Source organism: Nycticebus coucang, chromosome 8, assembly GCF_027406575.1.
Source record: "Nycticebus coucang isolate mNycCou1 chromosome 8, mNycCou1.pri, whole genome shotgun sequence".
Taxonomy (NCBI): domain Eukaryota; kingdom Metazoa; phylum Chordata; class Mammalia; order Primates; family Lorisidae; genus Nycticebus; species Nycticebus coucang.
Genome location: NC_069787.1, coordinates 86,826,929 through 86,846,879, shown reverse-complemented (window position 1 = coordinate 86,846,879; position 19,951 = coordinate 86,826,929). Strand labels below are relative to the sequence as shown.

The 19,951-nt window shown below is 37.9% G+C and overlaps 1 protein-coding gene across 4 annotated transcripts in view; it reads left to right on the top strand.

The window, feature by feature from the left end:
• The window catches only part of ULK4 (unc-51 like kinase 4), a 663,197-nt gene that overhangs the window by 213,800 nt on the left and 429,446 nt on the right, over positions 1 to 19,951 (top strand). For all 4 annotated transcript variants that reach the window (XM_053600787.1, XM_053600785.1, XM_053600786.1 and 1 more), the window contains 3 exons: positions 10,272 to 10,405; positions 12,451 to 12,572; positions 12,721 to 12,777. In XM_053600787.1, coding sequence (XP_053456762.1) covers positions 10,272 to 10,405; positions 12,451 to 12,572; positions 12,721 to 12,777 — 313 coding nt within the window. The remainder of the gene's footprint in view (positions 1 to 10,271; positions 10,406 to 12,450; positions 12,573 to 12,720; positions 12,778 to 19,951) is intronic.

The following is a 19,951-nucleotide window of genomic DNA, read 5'->3' as shown; positions in this document are numbered from 1 at the left end:
AGATTAACGTCATTAGCCCATACATTTTCTGTGAACTCAGGCTCACATGTGAATGTTCCACATGATATCTAAGCTTTTTTTCTCCATGCTTGTTATTCTAGCAGTGTTTATCTATCTCAATAAATGTCTGGTCTGTTCTTCCAGTCCCTTAGTTGCACAAAGTTATTCTTGACTCCTGCCTTTCACATCTCACATCCAATCAATAGAAAATCTAATTATTCTTAACTTAAAAAGATATCCAGAATTTCATCAATTCATACTATTTCTACACCATTTCCACTCCAGCCAAAGCCATAATTCCTATCTGAATTGTTACAGCTGCTTCTCAGGTGGTCTTCCTTCTTGCATTTCTACAGCCTATTTTTCTTCGTACTATCCAGAGAGCTATTTTTAACTCACATATCAGATCATCTCACTCCTTATTCAAAGTAAAATTCAAGGTCCTTACTATGTCCTACAAAGGCTCACAGAGTCTGGAGGCTGGCGACCTCTCTGATCTGTTCTTACACTGTGCTCCAGTCACACAACTACACAACACATTAAGCATGTGGGACATTGCATGTGCCTTCCTATTTATCTGGAATGTTTTGTCCTGGCTTCCACATCATTTGCTTCTTCAACCCTTGTTGAAGACATCCTGCTTAAATGACATCCTGTCAGAGAGGCCATCTTAAATGACATCCTGTCAGAGAGGCCATCTCTGACAAGTGACTAGCTGTCTTCCTCTTCTTTAATTTTCCTTACAGGACAGACTACCACTTAAACTATTTTCTAGTTATTTATTTGCTTATTGTCTATTTCATCCTACTTGAATATGTATTTCAGGAGCTGTATCCACATCAGCTAGAAAAAAGCTTAGCACATAGAAGACATTGTGAATATTTATTGAATGCATGTCACCCTCCTTTGAGTCATCGAGGTCATTTGACTATTGGCATTGTTCTACCATAGGTAGCAGAGATACACGGGGGCATAACACCTGGCAAGTTTTGCCCCAGAGCATGGAGGCAAAGGCAGATGGGGAATACGAAAAGGCGGATGTGTATACAATGAGCCTAGGATTCTTAGGGAGATGCAAGTAGGAAAACTGTGGTTAGATTAGCATGACTGAATCATAGAGATAATTAATGGAGGGAAACACAGGATTAGAGACAGTTTGTGAAACAGGCACATTCTGGGGAGAAATAATCCTATTAAAGATATGTAGTGGGGGACAAATGAAGAATGTTATCTTGTTCATTTGAAGTTGACTTGGATTTGTGTTTGGAGTGTTGATCTTTTAAACTTGATATACCCTTGTAGAACACTAAATACCATTTTCAATTTTGTTGTAGAACAGTTGTAAAGTGTTTTTTGACACTATGCTCAAATGTTTTCATATATTTCTTCATAGAATGTGAATTATTTTAGTAAATAATGTTCCCTTGTCAGTAAAGTCAATTTCTTCTATTATAGCCTGTAAAAACATATCTTGTAATGGGGAGTCTTTGGGGAGAGTACAGGGAAACAGAGCATCATTCTAGATGTAGTTTTATATTGTTATGGATCCCATCCGTCTTTTATTTTTCCCAGAAGATGTGGTGGATGCTTTCTTATGTATTAAGTCTGTAACAGTATTTGAAAATGATTTGAATAGTTTTTGCCTTAAGTAAAAGACATTTCAAACCATGACAATTAAGCAACACATTGTTAAGTTTTATAATGGATAATTTAAAGTTTAGAGAAAAATTAATTTCTTACAGACAAGTATGAATTTCCTTTTTGATATTCAGTGAATTGTAGGGGGAATTTCTGTTGGGTTCCCTGACTGCTAAAAGATACACATTTCCATTTTCCTCTGTTTTCGGTTTCTGGGGTACCTGTTGGTAAAATGGAGAATTTCCTAAAACAGGGAAAGAAGCCCACTTCCGAATCATCTCAATCTGTATTCAGTTGATCTATACTTGTTGGTGCCTTAGTTGCCTTCCTGGAGCAAATCTAAATTCTGTCTGGAGAAGTCTAACCCTAGGCCTCAAAATATCTTCTATAGTTTTTATATGTTCAGATTTATGGGGAGCTAAACTATGATTTAAAATAAAACCCAAAACAAGAGAAATGAGACAGTGTGCACAAGGGATACAGACAATGGAGTTTTTAGATACCAACTTAAAAAAACAAAACAAAACTGTGATTAATGCATTTAAGCAGTTTGAAAGATTAAGGATTTTACTGGAGAGCTAGAATTGTAATAACAACCCAAATGTATGTTCTAGAACTGAAAAATGAAAGCACTTGGGATTGGGTTAACAACAGATTAGATCTAGCTGAAAAAAGAATATACTGGAGTTCCCTGGAATCAGGAGAGAGAGAGAAAAGTGTGGAAAACATGGAGAAAAGCAGAGAGACATGAACGAAACTGAGAAAATGGTGACTTTTATCATAAGCATTGCTGGATAATTTGGGAATCAATATAGGAAAGTAATAAAAACTTTACCCCTAAGTTATACTGTCAAAAAAAAAAATCAATGCAAAAAGATTTCACATTTCCCATTTCACATGTGAAAGGTAAAAGCAATGAAGCTTCCAATAGATAACAAATAAAAATAGCTTCATGACCACGGGGTAGACCAAGATTTTTTTTAATAGGACACAAAGGCACTGTCATAAAAGAAAATATTGATATTTAGACTCCCTAAAGCAGTGGTTATCAACCTTCCTAATGCTGTGATGTATTTTCATTATTGCAAAGGGGTTGCGACCCAGAGGTTGAGAACCCCTGCTGAAGTTTAAGAACTTCTGTTCATAAAAAGACAAGCCATAGAGTAAAGGTATTTGGCACTTAATATGTAAAGAACTGCTTCTTTAAGGAGAAAAGGCCAGGTAACCCAGTAGAAAAATAAGTACACGACTTGAACAGGTATTTTACAAAAGTGGTTATCTCCACATGGCCAGTTAATGAAAAATGCTTAACCTGATTCTAGTCATCAGGATAATTTAGTTTAATCACAGTGAGGTACTAATGCATACCCACCAGAATGGCTGTGATTAAAAAGCCTGATGATGCAGGGTTGGGCAAGGATGTAGAGCAACTGAAATTCTGATGGCTGCAAGTTGGGGTATAAATATGATGACATAGTGATCACTTTGGAAACTAATTAGCAGTGCCTCTTAAACTGAATCTAGGCATGCCTTGTGATTCAGCACTTTAATTTTCCAAGTATATACTCAATGGAAATGTTTACACGTGACTAGCATGAGATACACTTTAGAATTTATTCATAAACTGAAATAGCCCGGGCGGTGCCTGTGGCTCAGTGAGTAGGGTGCTGGCCCCATATGCCGAGGGTGGCGGGTTCAAACCCAGCCCCGGCCAAACTGCAACAAAAAAAATAGCCGGGCGTTGTGGTGGGCACCTGTAGTCCCAGCTGCTCGGGAGGCTGAGGCAAGAGAATCACATAAGCCCAAAGGTTAGAGGTTGCTGTGAGCCGTGTGACGCCACAGCACTCTACCCTAGGGCCATACAGTGAGACTCTGTCTCTACAAAAAAAAAAAAAAAAAAAAAAAAAAAGCCCAAATGTCCATCCACATCTAAATGGATGAATAAATTGTGGTCTATCCACACACTGGAATACCACACAGCAATGAAAAAGAATGTGGGTAAATATCAGCATGTGTAAAGTTGATTAAAGAAGCTGGGCTTTCAGATATTTGGTAATGTTTGATTTCCTTATAATTGAGAGTTAAGCCTGTTTTAGTAGTTCTCAGTCCATGGGTGAATTTTGTTGACTTTGAGCTTCACATTGAGATCACCTGTGTGGGCATTTTATATGTGAACAGTAGTGTCAGTATTTCTGGGTATTTCTTTCTCTCAGGCCCAGTAGTTTTGCCAAAGAAGAACACAGAAGGAACATTCCAGTTGTATGCCTGGAAGGAAGGGACCTGGATGCCATAGTCCTGGTTGCCCACTGGAAGAAGGGAGCTGAGTTCTCAGTATTCTCTGTACCTAAATTCACTTAGCCTCCCTATTTTCATTTTGTTAGTCCTCTCTAACTTGGTCTTCCTAGATTTTCTGTTTTCTTCTCTCCAGAGGTAAGTGCTTGGACTTTTGCCTGGGTGTAAGTCTAGTGGCACTCACCTAGATTCTTTGGGTAGGGGAGGTAATTTAAGGATCAAACTTTTTAGACCAGATTTTGGTAAATATTTAATATTTTACTCTGTTTTCTTCACCCTTAGTTTTAGAAGTATATTTTCAATGAATAGTACTAGGTAAGTAATTATTCACTTGGAAAAAGAATGAAATTTGATTCCTACCTCAACCTGTATGATCAATCAGCTTCCAATGGACATCAGTGTGTAAAACAAAGAGGAGAAAGGGGGTGAGGCAGAGGGAGAGGAAAGGAACGGACTGCATAAGTAATGCTTCCTAATCAGTGAAAAAAGATCAATGACTTAGTGAAAGAATGAGCAAAAGATATGAACAGATATTTCAGAAAACAAGAAATATGAGCAGAAAATAAATACCAAATTATGCTTATCTCATTAATAATTAAGAGAATTCAAATTGAAGCAACAGGGTACCAATTTAGACCCCATAGATGGGTAGAAATTAAAGCTGATAATACTGGGTATTGGTTGGCTTGTAACTCGAGAGAATTCTGCACTGCTGGTGGCAGTAAATTGGGACAACCACTTTGGTAAGCAGTTTGGCAGTATGGCAAAGGTGAATATTTGCGTTTCCATTCTTATACATGTACCCTTGCACCTGCTCCAGGAGACAGATGCAGCAGTGTTTGTGATTACATCATTTGCAAGAACAAAAGCCAAAGCAGCCCTAATGTCTCTCAGCAGAATGAGTAAATAAATTGTGGTGCATTTTGCATGTTTACTGAAGATAAAACTAGTTATTTTGTTTCCTTAAAGAAGATATTTGGATTTTTCCTACATCAAAAGGAGTAGAACAATTTTAATGACATCTGTTATGTACCATCCATAGAAAGATATCAGGTGTTCTCTCATTTTAATAAATCAAGGCAGACTTTTGGCCATGGTGATTTGTGAGTCAGAACGGGATAAAAAGCAGAATTAGCTTTCTTTAGGAATTTTGTCTTAGTGTATACTCAAGAAAGCGCTATTCCAAGTCTGGTAGTGGTAGTCCCAGACCAAGATGATGATGATAACTGCTATCTCGAGTGTTTGCCATGCCCTTGGCTGTTGCTGATTTAAATCTTCATAGCAGTCCTGCAAGACAGGCATTATTACATTATTATCCATTTTGTAATTAGAAGATTGAAGCTTTTAAGAGCTTAAGGAATTTGTTCAAGATCACACTGTTAGAAAGCTAGAGCTGGGAGTTTTTATTTTGTTGTTATCTCTATTACAATATTGTTAGGTTAAAAGATTGGCCCTACTGAAGAAAAGAATCTAGGAATCATAAAGGACACAGACATAATAAAGTTTTGGAACTCAAACAACTGTGGTACTATTGTTGGTTTGCTTCTTTCATAAAGTCAGCCTGACACTCAGCACTGTGAGCAAGCATCGATCTTTTAACAAAGGGATTGTGTTTGCCTCGGCATTTATTATTTGGTAGGGTATCCTGTGTAATTGACCACTATCTGAGTCAAGAAAATTAAAACAAAGAAAGGGGGCTCTGTGAGACAGCAACATTTTAATGAATTGAAAACATTTATGTTAAAGTTTTGAGTAGGTAATCATGTTCGCGGCTCAAAAACCAAGAAGTTCAAAAAGTGAGAAATTTCTCACTTGTGCCCGATTGCCCCAGAATACCGTCACGAACAATTAAGGATCATTATTAGTTGCATATGTTATCTGTCTTGATATCTGTCCAAACAAATACGAACATAGATTATTTTCCTTTCTTTTTAAATAAAAAGTACCCTATTTTGAACATTGCTTATTGTACTTAACATATCTTGTAATTTTTTCATAGAGTATATAAAGAGCTGCCTGTTTTGATAGCCACATTCTAATGATGTGTACTGTATTTTATTTAATTGGTCAGCTTTTGATTGAGTCTCAACCCCAACTTTTTGCTGTTATAAATAGCAGACAATGAATAGGTATCATATCGTATACATCCAAGTTTATCTATAGAATAATTTCTTCTTAGAGATGTGATTACTAGATTTTTCATTTTCAAGATATTGTCAACCTACTCTGATTTGTACCTGCTTACATTTTCAACAGCAATGTAATTAGAGTTTCAGTATCCTTAGAATCTCTCTGGAAATCTTTGTTATCAAACTTCTTGAATTTTGGCTATGTGAAGGGTAAAAAAAAGTCATTTTAATGTTTATTATAAGCAAAGTGGAATATCTTTTTACTTGAGCCTTTTTCCTATTCCTTGCTCATTTTTTTCTCTTGATAGTCTGTTTCTAATCATTATCTGTGAGGCACATGTGTGAGTATGTGTGTATACATACTACAGGTGCCAAAAATATATATACACGTTTTAAGAAATCTTGTTAGGAGTTGAATTGATCATTCCCCAAAGTGTATGAATTGCAGGTAAAATAGATGTGCATGTCTATCTAGGTATACTTAACCAGATATAATTCCCTCAATTCCACTTCAAGAAGTAATACATTGATAACATCTCTTAAAATGTGTATACGCATTTTTTTACCCTCTGGAAATAATATTAACCTTTTGTTAATATTGTTATGGACTGGGAATATTATTCCCATTTGTCTTTTGATTTTGCTACTGGTAATCCAGCAGTGTGAATTTCAAGTAAACACACATCTATTTCAAATTCTACACACAATGGTAGAATTAAGAAAAGGTCCTTGGGAATCATAAGAACGAAGGAATTGCTTTAGAGAACTAGTTTCAACAGCAATATTTATCTTTTCAGCTAACATTTATTGAATACTTATTTCGTGTCAGGAACTGTGCCCAGAAGTGGAAGGATGTGGTAAGGAAAATACCTTGCCTTTAGGTATTTTTAAGTTTACTAGGATGGCAAACACTATAAATAATCAAAAATATATTATAAAATTGCAGTTGGGTAAGGCCTTGTTGTATTCGATGCTATGAGATAGTATCTTGGGGGACTTTAAATTAAGGAAGTTCTTGGAAACTGTGGTGAATTCTGAATTACGTGTATGAATTTATTGTCAGGGAGGGGAGATAAGAGCCATCTAGGCAGAGGCAATAGCTTATTGCTGGGGGAGGTACTGTGTTAAAGGGACTAAAAGAAGGATGGTGGGAGAGAAATCAAGATGAAACTGGAGAAGTAGTTGGGGGTCAGACCTTGTAGGTCATGATAGGGAATTGTAAGAACTCAGTTTGAAAAATATTTAATGATTGAGTTGAGAAAGGAAGTTAGAGAAAGGGAAGCATTAAAGACTCTTAAGTTTCTGGTTTATTTAATAGAGTAGAGAGTGATGCTACCCAGTGGGATGTTGTACTCTGGAAGACAACCAAGTTGGTAAGATCTTGATGTTTATTTCGCATATAGAGAGTTGAAGTACCTTTGAGATAGACAAAAGCAGGTATCAAGCCAGTAATTGAATGTATTGGTTTATAGCTTAGAGACTGTTTTTGGCTCCAAATTTGTAATTGGAAGATCTGTGTATATAGATTGTCATTTAAGTAATTAGTAGGGATGAGGTGGCCAGGTTCAAATGGATAGAGTAGTGGACTGATAACTGTGTCTTGACGAACTTAAGCATTTAGGAGCATGAACCAATGAGAGATAGAAAAGTAACAGCCAGAGAAACCTGAGAAGAAAACTTGGAAAGTACGATGTTATGAGAGAGGAACAGGAGGAGTGGCAATAGTTTTGAATGTTGCCAACTTGTCAAGATAGGTGAAGGAAGGCAAATGCCCACTGGATTTGACATCATGGAGATTGTCAGTGACCTTGGACATAGTTATAAGAGTGAAAGCCAGATTAAGAAACACATTGGTTGAATAGTGGAGGCAGTATGTTCGATTTCTTTTTAAGAGATTTGACAAAGAAAGGGAGAAGAGATGCAATAGGGAAGTTGCTAGAAGAGCATGAAAAGTTTTTGTTACATGGGAGAGAATGAATGTGCAGTACATGGAAGGAAAAATGAGTTATTGCCAGCTTAAAGTTCTGAGAAAGTAAAAGGGAATGAGGTCCAGGGCACAGACGGTAGGTGGGATAGATGCGTTCTTGTAATAGGAGGAAAGGTGGATGGAATGGGATGCACGGTCGGTGTGCATTTGGGAACTGGGAAGAAGAGGGGCTTCTCTATGATGTTTTCTATTTTTGTGTGTTCAATAGGAGGCATGATCACTCAGTGATGGTCTCATAACAGAATGTAAGGTTAAAGGTTTGAAGAGAAGACCATTAGGAAATTGTGGAATAAGTTGACAAGGAAATGTAGTTAGATGGTTGGTCCTGTTCTGAACCATTCAGTACTGGTGTTTTGCATTTATGGTATTGTATGTCTGCCCCATGTTTAACTGACTTCAGCATCCTTCTCTGGAGGCATTCTGAAAGTATTGTCAGATTCATCGTGAGTTCATTTGACTAGAGGTGTGCAAAGAAAATGGAGCAAGAGTGTAATCAAATGATAGATGGTTGGATCTAATTCGGTCATGAGGAAAGTGGGAAAAAAAAAAAGAGTTGATGGAATGGGGGGAGAAATCTCATGGATTCAATTAGTACAAGTTCCGGGAAAGTTGAGGACCTGTCATAGTGGACATACTGGAATAAGAGCAGGTATGGTCAGAGGAGATGTCTGAAATACTTATCCTGCAGTGGGTGCAGCGAAGTGCCATAGTTTTTGATTTTGTAAAGGTAAGAAGGAAGATGTCAGGTAACCCATGTTAGGAAGCTGAAAGGGAAGATGAGTTCCCATTGTCCCTAGTCTTTTCTGGTCTCTGTCCTTAGTGAAGCAGGTGCCAATTAGTTAAGAGGCTCTTGCAGTGGCTGCCAGGCAACAGCAATTAGTGTGTTAATGCTGCAGGTCCCCAGGGTCTCTGAGACGGTCCCATTCAGTTCATCACAACTTATATGGCTGATGTTCTGGGGGTCCATTTATCATGAAACAGAGGGAGTGTTGCTCTTCGTGGTTTACTTGTTATCAGAACATTTTGTGCCCTGAGCTGCATTACTGCTAATTCATCAATATTCCCATTTTATTCTAACCAGGGTCATGTGTTTGTCAGAGTGTGGCTAGGGCTGTGATCAGTGACTAGAACAGGGGATGCTAACTGACTGATACAGAATCAAGGCTAACTTCCTTATTTGGGTTCATCCTTCTGTGTTCACTAACAAGGTTCAAAATAGCAATAAACAGGCAAATACATGAATAAATCTATTGAGACACATAGATGCTAAGTGTCAAGATTTCCATATCCTTTATGGAAATGTGTGTATTATGTACAAAACAGTGTACTGTGGGAATTGGTTAGACATTGTTTCTGAGAAGTAAAAGTTGGATAGGATGGTTGAGAACAGAAACAAGGAGGTGGTTGATGGTGAACAGGGAGGTTTCCTTAAAGGGGCTTTTGTGTGATGAAATCAGTGCTCTTCCTGGTTTTCAGAGAGTTAAGGAGAATGGGAATTTGGGAAAATGATTAGTGAGTAAAAAGCAGAAAATGTAGAGAGTTCCAAAACTTGGGAACAGTCCCCTATATATCCAAGGTAAGGGTCCAGTGTGCTCCCAAGTTCTGGGTTGAAACAGTTTGTTCAGAAATTGATGTTTAATGAATGCCAGTGGTGTGAAGAAGAGAAATCTTTAAAATGTAGTTATTATAAAACTAGTGGATAAGAAATCTATAAAATCTAAGTGTTCAGATAGTTTCTATCCACATAGTCCAGAGTTAAAATGAAACATTTCTTTGGATTTATGTATATGATTTACTGACAAAATTTGAGTGAATTTCCTGGGGTGCCATGCATATTTAATATGAATAAAGTTGCAGTCAATTTGTGGTTATGCTTTGGAATTTTGAAACATTGAGAGCCCTTGTCTGTCCTGATATCTTTGTTTGTCTTTCATTTCTCATCTGGAGAATATTGTAACTTTCCATTGGCCAAAGGCTGATGAAATTAGGCCATTATTTTGTAGTACACTGATAGAAAGATTCAAATTTGCCTTATTTTCTTTCTGCATAAATGTTTTGAGTTTTCTAAGGTGAAAATTGACTATGCCCGACAAGCTGTTGCAAATCTAAGTGCCAACATGATTGAGACTGTGCCCTCTGGAAACACTTGCCTTGGCAGCATTTGTGGACAGATGCTATCAGCTGTTTCATCATGAGAGGTAATCTTTGCACTTTCCTGTATGTAGACTGGTGATGTACATTGAGAGAGACAGCAGAAAGACCACTCCAGGCAAGGAGCAGCAAAGCGGCAATGAATACCTGTCCAAATGCCTGGATCTTCTCATCCGTCACATTGTGCAGGAGCTGCCACGAATCCTGGGTAAATTGGAGTCACATCCTCAGGCCCTGTTCTGGCTAACCTTTCTATGACTTGGCTTTTAGGCATCACCTCTTTTTATTCATTCTTCTTAACGGTGAATGCAATGATCCTTTTTAATGAATATGTAATTTCAAAAATTAAATTTGCTTTATCTATTTTTATAATTATTTTGCTTCAGTGATATGATTGAGACAATTGCAGTCTAATGGTTACATTGAGGTATTATCTGAGGTAAACCAGAAATTTTAGAAAACAAATGGAAGAAGTTTTCTGATGGCTTAAAATTGGACTTAAACTATTATTATTTCACAGAAGATTTTTCAAGATTCTCTTTCTGCTTAAATCTGAAGAAAAGAATTTACCTTAAACCTAGAGCCACAAATTAATTTATTGCTAAAGAGCTTTAAAATGGGTAGATTTTAATTTAAAAATTAATTTCTTAAAGAATTTTGGTACTGGTTATGGTTTGAAACTTTCTTTTGTTTGAAAAATCATCTTTAAGATAAAAATTGTTCTAATAATGATTTGCAAAGGATTTTTATTATGGCTGAAGAAATCCTTCAATTTCATTGTTATTTGCAGAAATTAATCTAAGGAATGTGTAAATATAGTTTAAATCCATTCCATGCTTTTCCAGCAGATGTAGCTATAAACCAGAAATGTCTAAAATGCTAAATGTGGTTCAAGGTATTATAGCAAGTTATATTTAGACTCAGAAATTCAGATTATTAAATTAATGAAAATATCCTTATGGCTGATTGACAGTTACTTTTTACTCATTACGAATACTTTAGAAGATTATTTTGCCTGTTAATAGAGCATACCAAAATTATTTTGGTTATCACCATTCTTCAGGGTTTAAAAAACTTCTATTTTTTAATTTAAATTTTTTTTTGAGACAGGGTCTTGCTCTGTTGCCCAGGATAGAGTGCAGTGGTGCTGTCATAGCTCACTATAACCTCAAGCTCCTGGTCTTAAGGGCTCCTCCTGCGTCAGCCTCCCACTTAGGTGTGACTACAGGCACATGCCACCATGCCCAACTAATTTTTCTATTTTTTTTTGTGGACACAGGGTTTTGCTATGTTGTTCCTGCCAGTCTTGAACTCCTGGGCTCAAGTGATCCTCCTGTGTTGGCCTCCCAAAGTACTAGTATTACAGGCATGAGTCACTGTGCCCACCTGGAATATAACTTTTTTTTTTTTTTTTTTTGTAGAGAGAGAGGTTCATTTTATTGCCCTCGGTAGAGTGCCATGACATCACGCAGCTCACGCAACCTCCAACTCCTGGGCTTAGGCGATTCTCCTGCTTCAACCTCCCGAGCAGCTGGGACTACAGGCGCCCGCCACAACACCCGGCTATTTTTTGTTGCAGTTTGGCCGGGGCTGGGTTTGAACCCACCACCCTCGGCATATGGGGCCGGCGCCCTGCTTACTGAGCCACAGGCGCTGCCCTGGAATATAACTTTTTAAAATCTCCAACATGAAAGCTATGATCTCTTCAATTGGTAGCTGAATATGTTTATTATAGACTTATCTTGTTTTAGGATATGATGATAAGATTCTGATATCCGCAAAGCAAGTTTTGGTATTAGATTTATCATCCAGTCAGAAGTTTGCAGAATTGATCTCTTTTTACTATCATCCTATTCTGGTTTTCAAAAATTGCAATCTATTTTTGTTCACTTACAATTTTTAAATAATTTTTTCCTGTTTATAAAAGTAATAAGTGCTCAAGGTTGAAATTTGGAAACTACAAAAATTCTACAAGCACTGTTCTCTCATAATCATTTATAAATTTCATTTTTAATTTGTAGATGAAAGGTTGAATTCATTGATAGTGTATATGCAGAATATCATATTCTGTGCCCAGGGCTATATGTGTCTGTTATAATTTTAGTACTTGTGAATAAAATGATACATCTATCTACTTCTTTTATTTGGAGATAAATTATCTTAGAAGTCCCATTTTAGTATTTAAGCAATGACCAGTACCTAAGTATTTGTGGGTTTTGACCTCCATGCATGCACTTGGCTGTGTTTTCACAGGTGACATTCTTAATGCCTTGGCTACTGTTTCTGGCCGTAAACACCCATCAACAGTTCAAGTGAAGCAGCTGAAGATGTGTCTCCCTCTGATGCCAATAGTGCTTCACCTTGTAACTTCACAGGTACTGTTGTATTAGGGGGCAAACGATATAAATGTGGCTCTCTACTTTGACAAGTGGAGCCAAGAAAAATGAAGTCAGACAAAACATTTTAATTCTTTTCTTTTTCATCACTTTCAGCATTTAATCTATAGAAACTCTTATCACACAGGTATTTCGACCTCAAGTTGTAACAGAAGAGTTCCTTTTCAGTTATGGAACTATTCTTGTGAGTAATACTAAATTTTTCTTGTTTCTGATAAAAATGTGGCTCTCTCTGTTTGTGGAATTTGGTGTCAGGATGAGGTAATTTAAAAATCCTAGTGGTATTTATCCCTAGGGAAGTGACCTTTTTATATTTTTATCTGTTGACTGTAATAAAATTTGACATTTGGAAAAACATACATTCTCTCCTGATAATGCATTTTGTTCAGAGACAGTCCAAATGGGGTAAATAAGTCCATAGAAACACTGTCGTAGATTTTAGTATTGAAAAACCAAAAATCTGAAAAAATTTAATATAATAAAACTGGTGAAAATGGAGTGCTAGGAATATATTATCATTATTTACTTTGGACTATATTGTTCGGTCATGTGCAGCATCTCCTTTTATAATTGTGTTTCTCCACATTAAGCTCAGCTCAGGTTTTTTTTTTTTTTTGTTGTTGTTGTTAAATTTAATCTTGATGATCCAAGTAGAAATGAAAAACAAATCACTGTGCTGTTTTTGACTTCAGTTTTGTTCATAAAAATTTATCTTTTTGTTCAGATTGTGGTTCACGAATTATGTTATCTTTTCCCCTTGTCTGTAGTAGTGACGTATTGCTGATAAAATGAGCTGTACAAAGGAAAGCTGCGACATTTGTCATGCAATGTCCCCAGTCTTACGTTGCTATCAATAACAAACTAAAAAGAGGTTTTCAAAACACCCAGAAAGGTATCTAGTTAAAACAAAGCAAACCTGTCCATTTTATTGTTAGTTTGCTCCACCTGCAAGTGAGACTTTGGTTTGCTAGAGGTTCATCATCGGGTGCAGTGCGATGATTTTAAGCACAAATATTGAGTTGAGGTCTCTGTCAGGAAGCAGCGTGGGTAACGCAGTAAGGGTCCTATTTGTGCTCACTTTCAAAGCTTTGTCATCATTCCAGAGCTTTAATCCTGAATTCTAAAAAGTAGATAATTTTATAAAATCTCTAAATTAACAAATAATTAGAATTTTCATCAATGGCCAATCTTTAGTTTACTTTTCATACTATTTTTAAGTACATGATATAATTCTATAGTTATAATCCCATTGCACTGACATATCAATGTCTGAAATAGTAATTTTCCCTTGTAGTGCACCTTGGAATATTTTGGCACAGTGTTTGTTTGGAATAGGTCTAATCGTCCTGCAGTCTTTCTCTTATTAATTTCTTTTGTCTTCTGCCTACATTATCTGAGTAAACTTTGGGTTTTTAAGAAACTAGCCAGGGTCCCCCAACGTAAAAGTCTTCATGGACTTTCAGGAATTACATATCGGTATACTGGGGAGAACTCACGAGCTGCTTGGAATAATGTGTTCATACTGTGTTCAGAGACGAGGCAGAGAAAGACTTCCTCACCCTGTCCCGGGAACAGGAATACTCCTTGGGGGTTCTGTAGGTTCTCCTCAACGTAGGCTCTTTTAGAGAATGGAAAATAAGTTGCCTGGTTTAAAGATCATTATGGTATTGTAAAAAATTTTTAGCAATATTTTCCTTTAATAATCTCACCTAAGGAGAGAGAATTTGGTAAAGTGGAGGTTTTTGGCCATGTTGAGGTTGTTTTCCTAGTTGAAATCACGGCTGGTCCTAGAATTCTTTCGTTGCTTGTTGTTCACTTTTCTCCATACCTAGTGTTGGTGGCACTGGTGAAATGCCAGCAAAGGGGGAGAATTATCGACTAAAATTCAGGATCTGGATTAGTTATCCATATTTTGAATTGTTGAGAGTTAGATGTTGCTTCTGTGAGCTAATTCATAATATTTCCAAAAGAAACCAAAAATAATCGAGTGACAATGTTCTGCTGATGCCTCCGAGACACATTGACTCATCCAACACCCTGTACAGCCTGTTAGAAATTTACAGTGCAGATTAGCACATTAAAGCGTCTGAGTTTCTTCTTTAAAAGTTTTTTATAACCTTTTTAAAGCCAGTGTTTCTAAGCAGAGGTTTTCTAAATTTCTCTAAGGGTCTCTTTTTCTTTTTCTTTTTTTTTTTTGAGGGCAGGGCAGGGCCAAATAGTCACAAATTTAGACCATAGAATGATTGTGTGGGAACTGTCTCTAGGGCACAGTGCTTCATTGGTTCTGGTCACACGAGGAAGTAGTCCATTCATATTTACCCATACTTAGCATTGCATTTGTTTTGGTTTGGTTTTTTAAGAGACAGATCTTGCTCTGTTGCCCAGGCTGGAGTGCTGTGGCCAGCATTGAATTCTGGAAGATTTATTGGTCCAAATCTATCTGTAGAGTAGATTCTGTATTGTGGCAGGCATATTGTCCTTTTATATTTCAAAAATATGCCTTAATTTGAGGCATTCAAACTTAGTCCCCTTTAGTCGCTATATCTGGAAGCAGCAAGCTGCTGCCAAAAACTTCTTGGGCTTCTGCTAAAGAGATCTCCAAGAGCTGCTGGCCTGCCTTGGGTGTGCGTGGAGGTGGGACCAGGGTTGGGCTCATCTCCACTCATTAAAAGGTTCTTAAGGAGGAGACTGGAGAGGGCACTGAAATTGTGCTTCCCACTGGCTTCATGTCTCATAATGGCACCAGGGCAAGGTTTGCCGATTTGACCTATACATATTTTTGGTTTTAGTAGAAAAATTTAGGATACTACTTACATGTGGAGATGTGAATTAGGAATTTACTTTCTGTAACTATTTTTTCCCCAAGATAAAACGAAATCTTAGCTTTCTTACATTTTAAAGAAACTAGCGTTTGGAAATAGTTCAGGGGACTTGTCAAACATTATCAAGCTTTACAAGACTCCTGGCAAAGAGGATAAGCCAGCTGATAATGGCTGTTGTCACTTTTTCCTGGCAGAGGCAGCCTGTCGTCATCACACTTGGCTCCCTCTCCAGGTTTTAGCAGTCAAGTCTCTGGACAGGTGCTAGAGGGAAATGCCGTGGTGAATGCTGTGCTGCTTTTGGGATTCCAGAAGAATCGGACGTTATTGAACTGGGCTGGGGAACAGAAAGCAATGACCTTAAGGAAATATGCTAAGGAGCTTATGTGTATTAACTTGATGTTTTTTGTATTCTTTGTTTCCTTTTGAAAATGCTCTTTATTAATGAGTTGAGGAAGAAGACTTTGCTGTGTTTAAGTTCTGGTCCCGTTACTTTATAAAAGTATGATGGCTTTGTGGTGGTTATGGTTTTTCTCCCACTCTCTCTCTTTTTTTTTTTTTTTTTTTACAAAAAAATATAACTGAGAGAAGACATACTTTTTGCACTCCGCAGATTTTTATTATAAGGGAGAGATTTTGGTTTCAGTTGTACATGAAGCAGAGATAGTGCATTCTTTTATTTTTAAAAATGTGATACTGTATACTTATTCATTGCCACACAGATTTGTTGTTTCTAGTGCTCCCTCACCCCCGCTGCCTTTTACAGACCATGAATTCATAGTCCCAAGTTTGCTCCTGGAGCTTGTCTTAGCCTCTTTAGGGGAGTCCTGGGTGATATTGGAGAGCCCTGACCCACTTGCAGGCCCAGCTGTGCCTCCTGTTCTCTAGGTGGAGCCATTTCTGCCCCACACTCCTCCAGCCGTTGTGCCTAGGTGGTGTCTACCCTGCTTGCTCCCCTGCTAAACTCCCAGCTTTGAAGCTAATTCTATCGGTAAGTACCTGTGTTAGCCCCTGTGTCATGGTCGTCTGTAGATTTCTGGGTCATTGCCCCTCATTCCTCGGCTTGCTTCTAGCATTCGGCTCACTGTGAGCCTCTCTGTGCTGCTCCTGCCATCATTTGTGGAGAATTTGCTAATTCTCTGGTGTAGTCTTCCAGCACCCCAGCCTCTTAGCTGCTCAGGTACAAGCTTGTTTTTCCCTCAGCTGCCTGCCCCAGTGGTCAGACTCTTGACCTTACTGTAAGCATTGCCTTTTCTGGCCACCATCCCTGATCTTCAAACCCTTTTCTCTCCTCCCCAACTCCCACAGCCCTTTGACTCCTCTGAGACTGAATTTGTCCTTCCCAGCCTCCTGCCCACCACCCTGCCCTACCAGGCTCTGCTGCTTCACTTTCTCTTTAGTTCACCAGAGTGCCTGCTCCAGCTGCTGTTACTGCCTTGTATAGACCCAGAGCTCCCTTTCCTCTTTGTTTTCCTGTCTTCCTCTGGAAAATCCTAATGCCGGTGAAATTTAAGTCTCTATCTACCCTGCCTTTGCTCTGAGTGGCTAAATACTGGGTAGATAAAAACATGTTGAAAATAACAGGTCTCACTTAGAATATACCTTGACTCATGCAGACTGGTATGCCTAGTTTATTTTCCTAATTTGTATACCTCTATGCTCGTGTACATGGCTATATTTCCCTTTTCTCCTTAAATCTCCAGTGCCTCCTGTCCCATCCTCACTTTCGCCTTGATGCTTCTTATTACGTACACTGAGAATGAGGAGAAATATATCAAAAGACACTGAAATTGGTAAATCAATAACATACTCAGGGATATATTTTTAAAATAGAGGAAGTATAAGGAAGAAAAGTTAGAAGAAGCCCATAATTTCATCATTTGGATAACCTTTGCTGATATAAAAAAAGAGAAAAAGGTAATACTTGTGTTAGAAAATCTCCAGAGGACAGAAAGGCAGAAAATACAAATTAAAACACACTTTCTGTTTCCGATTCCAAAAGGAACCCATGCTCCTTCTTTCCTGTGATCTCTTCCCCCCAAATTATTGTCTATCTCACCAGCATTTGTGTGTTATCTACATATTTTTAAAAGAATTACTCAGAAATCATTTTTACACATTGTTCGGTGCCTTCTCTCTTGCTTTAGTAATCCACAGACATTGAAGTAGATTTGGTTAAGTGAAGACATTCTGTGTCTCTCTCTTTCTCTCTGAATTTTTCAGAATCCGTATTTACCAAATAAAAGTTACGTGTCCATGTTTGAATTTTGTGAAACTCTTTCAACCAAAATATCATGAAAAGTATATCTTGTCTTTTTAAAAAATTAACGCCATCTTTTTAGTCTTATTTATTCATAGATCAAATTAGAAAACCTGTGGTTTCATGTATTTTCAGTTTTCAAAGAGTTTACATTTTCTAGGCCTTTTGATTTTCTTTATAACCTAAATAAATAATGTCGTGTAAGATTTTAACCTTTACTTTAAAGGTAATTTATGCTTATTTAAGTTGTAAAAATGCATGCTTATTAAAGAAAAATTTGGGAAATTATAATGAATTTTGAAGAAAATAAAATTATGTGTAACTCCACACTAGGAGATAACCATTGTTCACATTGTTGTTTCCTTATGTTTGCTATCAGATACACGCTTGTATTGTAGAAAAAAATTATGTATCTGTAACACACATGCAACATATGCAGATACATGTGGTTGAAACCATTCTGTATCTACATGGATTTATGTTCTACCTTTTTAAAATTTACATTGTGTGTTAAATATTTTCCTATATTTAAAAAAATGTGAATGTATATATTTATGGAGTACAACATTGCAATATGTATCATGTCAAATAGCTAAATTGAGCTAATTAGCATCCCTGACATACTCTTCATATTTTTTTGTGGTGAGAACACCACATAATCTATTCTCTTAGCAATTTTCAAGAATGCAGCACGTTGTTATTAACTGTATTCACCATGTTGTACATTAAATGTCCTTGGTAACCACTATTCTCTCTACTTCTGAGTTCAATTTGTTTTAGCTTCATGTAACATTTGTCTTTCTGTGCCGGGCATATTTTACCTACCATAGTATCCTCCAGGTTCATTTACTCACGCCACAAACTACAAGATTTTCTTCTTTTTTAAGGCTGAATAGTTTTCCATTGTATATATCTATCACTTGTTCCTTATCCATTCATCTGTTGATGGTCAATTAGGTGATTCCATATTTTAGCTATTGTGAATAGTGCTGCAATAAATATGACATACCTCTTCCACATACTGATTTTATTACTGTTTCTTTTGGATATATACCTGATAGTAGGATTGCTACATCACATGGTAGTTCTGTTCTTAATTTTTTAAAGGAATACTTGAACCATTTTCCATAATGCCTGTATTAATTTACATTCCTACCAGCAATGTGCAAGAGTTCCCTTTTCTCCAAATCCTTGTTAGCACATGTTTTCTTTGCTTTTTGGTAGTAGCCATTCTAACAAGTGTGAAGTGATAGCTCATTGTACTTTTAATTTGCACTTCCTTCAATTAATTCACAAGAAAGAAACCAACAATCCCATACATCACTGGGGAAGAGAGATGAATAGAATCTTCTCTAAAGATGACAGACGAATGGCCAGCAGTCATATGAAAATATGTTCATCAGGCTCCCGCCATGCGTTCATAAACCCGCTACCCCTCAAACCGACCTCCTTGCCAAGGAGGAAGAATATAAACATTTAAATGCAGAATTGGAAGCAAAAACAGCTGACTTGGTTTGACAGGCTGATGAAGTAATACGAGATCAGCAAGAAGTAGGATCAAGGCCTTCGGCAACACAAATGAAATCATACAAAGAGGAAGATAACAGTTTAAGAGCTGCGTCGCGACCATGATGCTGCACCGCGACTGTGATCAGTGCCTGCTGGGACCTCGGTAAGAGCTGCGCTGCGACCTGCGCGCACCGGGCCTCTGCACACCCTGACCAAGAACTGTGGGAGCTGCGCAACCCTGCGTCCTCCCTCCTGTACCCTCCCTTCCTCCACACCGGCCTGCTTGTCAGGCCAGGGACTCTGGTAGCCGCGTGCCCTCCGGAGCCCTCCCTGCCTCTGTGTGGAGCCCTTCTCCTGGCCAGAGACTGCTGGAGCCTTGGGCTGTCTGTGCCAAAGTAACTGGGCACCAGGCACTCCCAGAACTGTGTGCGTCAACCCTCACCCTGTTGCTGGATCTGGGTGTGTCACACTCCAGAGCTGCTTCCACCACCAGCACTCCCTGGCTGGGGCAGCCACAGAGAAACTACACAGAGTCGCTCCCTACAAAGATCCAACAACAATAGAGTGACAGGGTCTAATCTTGGAGAGACACCTCTCCAACTCTGAGGACGGACAGAGGCAATGGGTGAAAAACAATCATGAGGCGAAATCAATGGAAAAACTCTGGCAATATGAATAATCAGAGTAGATCAACTCCCAGAAGGATCAATGGGGCAGACACAGCACAAGATCCCATGCACAGACAAATAGCTGAGATGTCAGTAATGGAA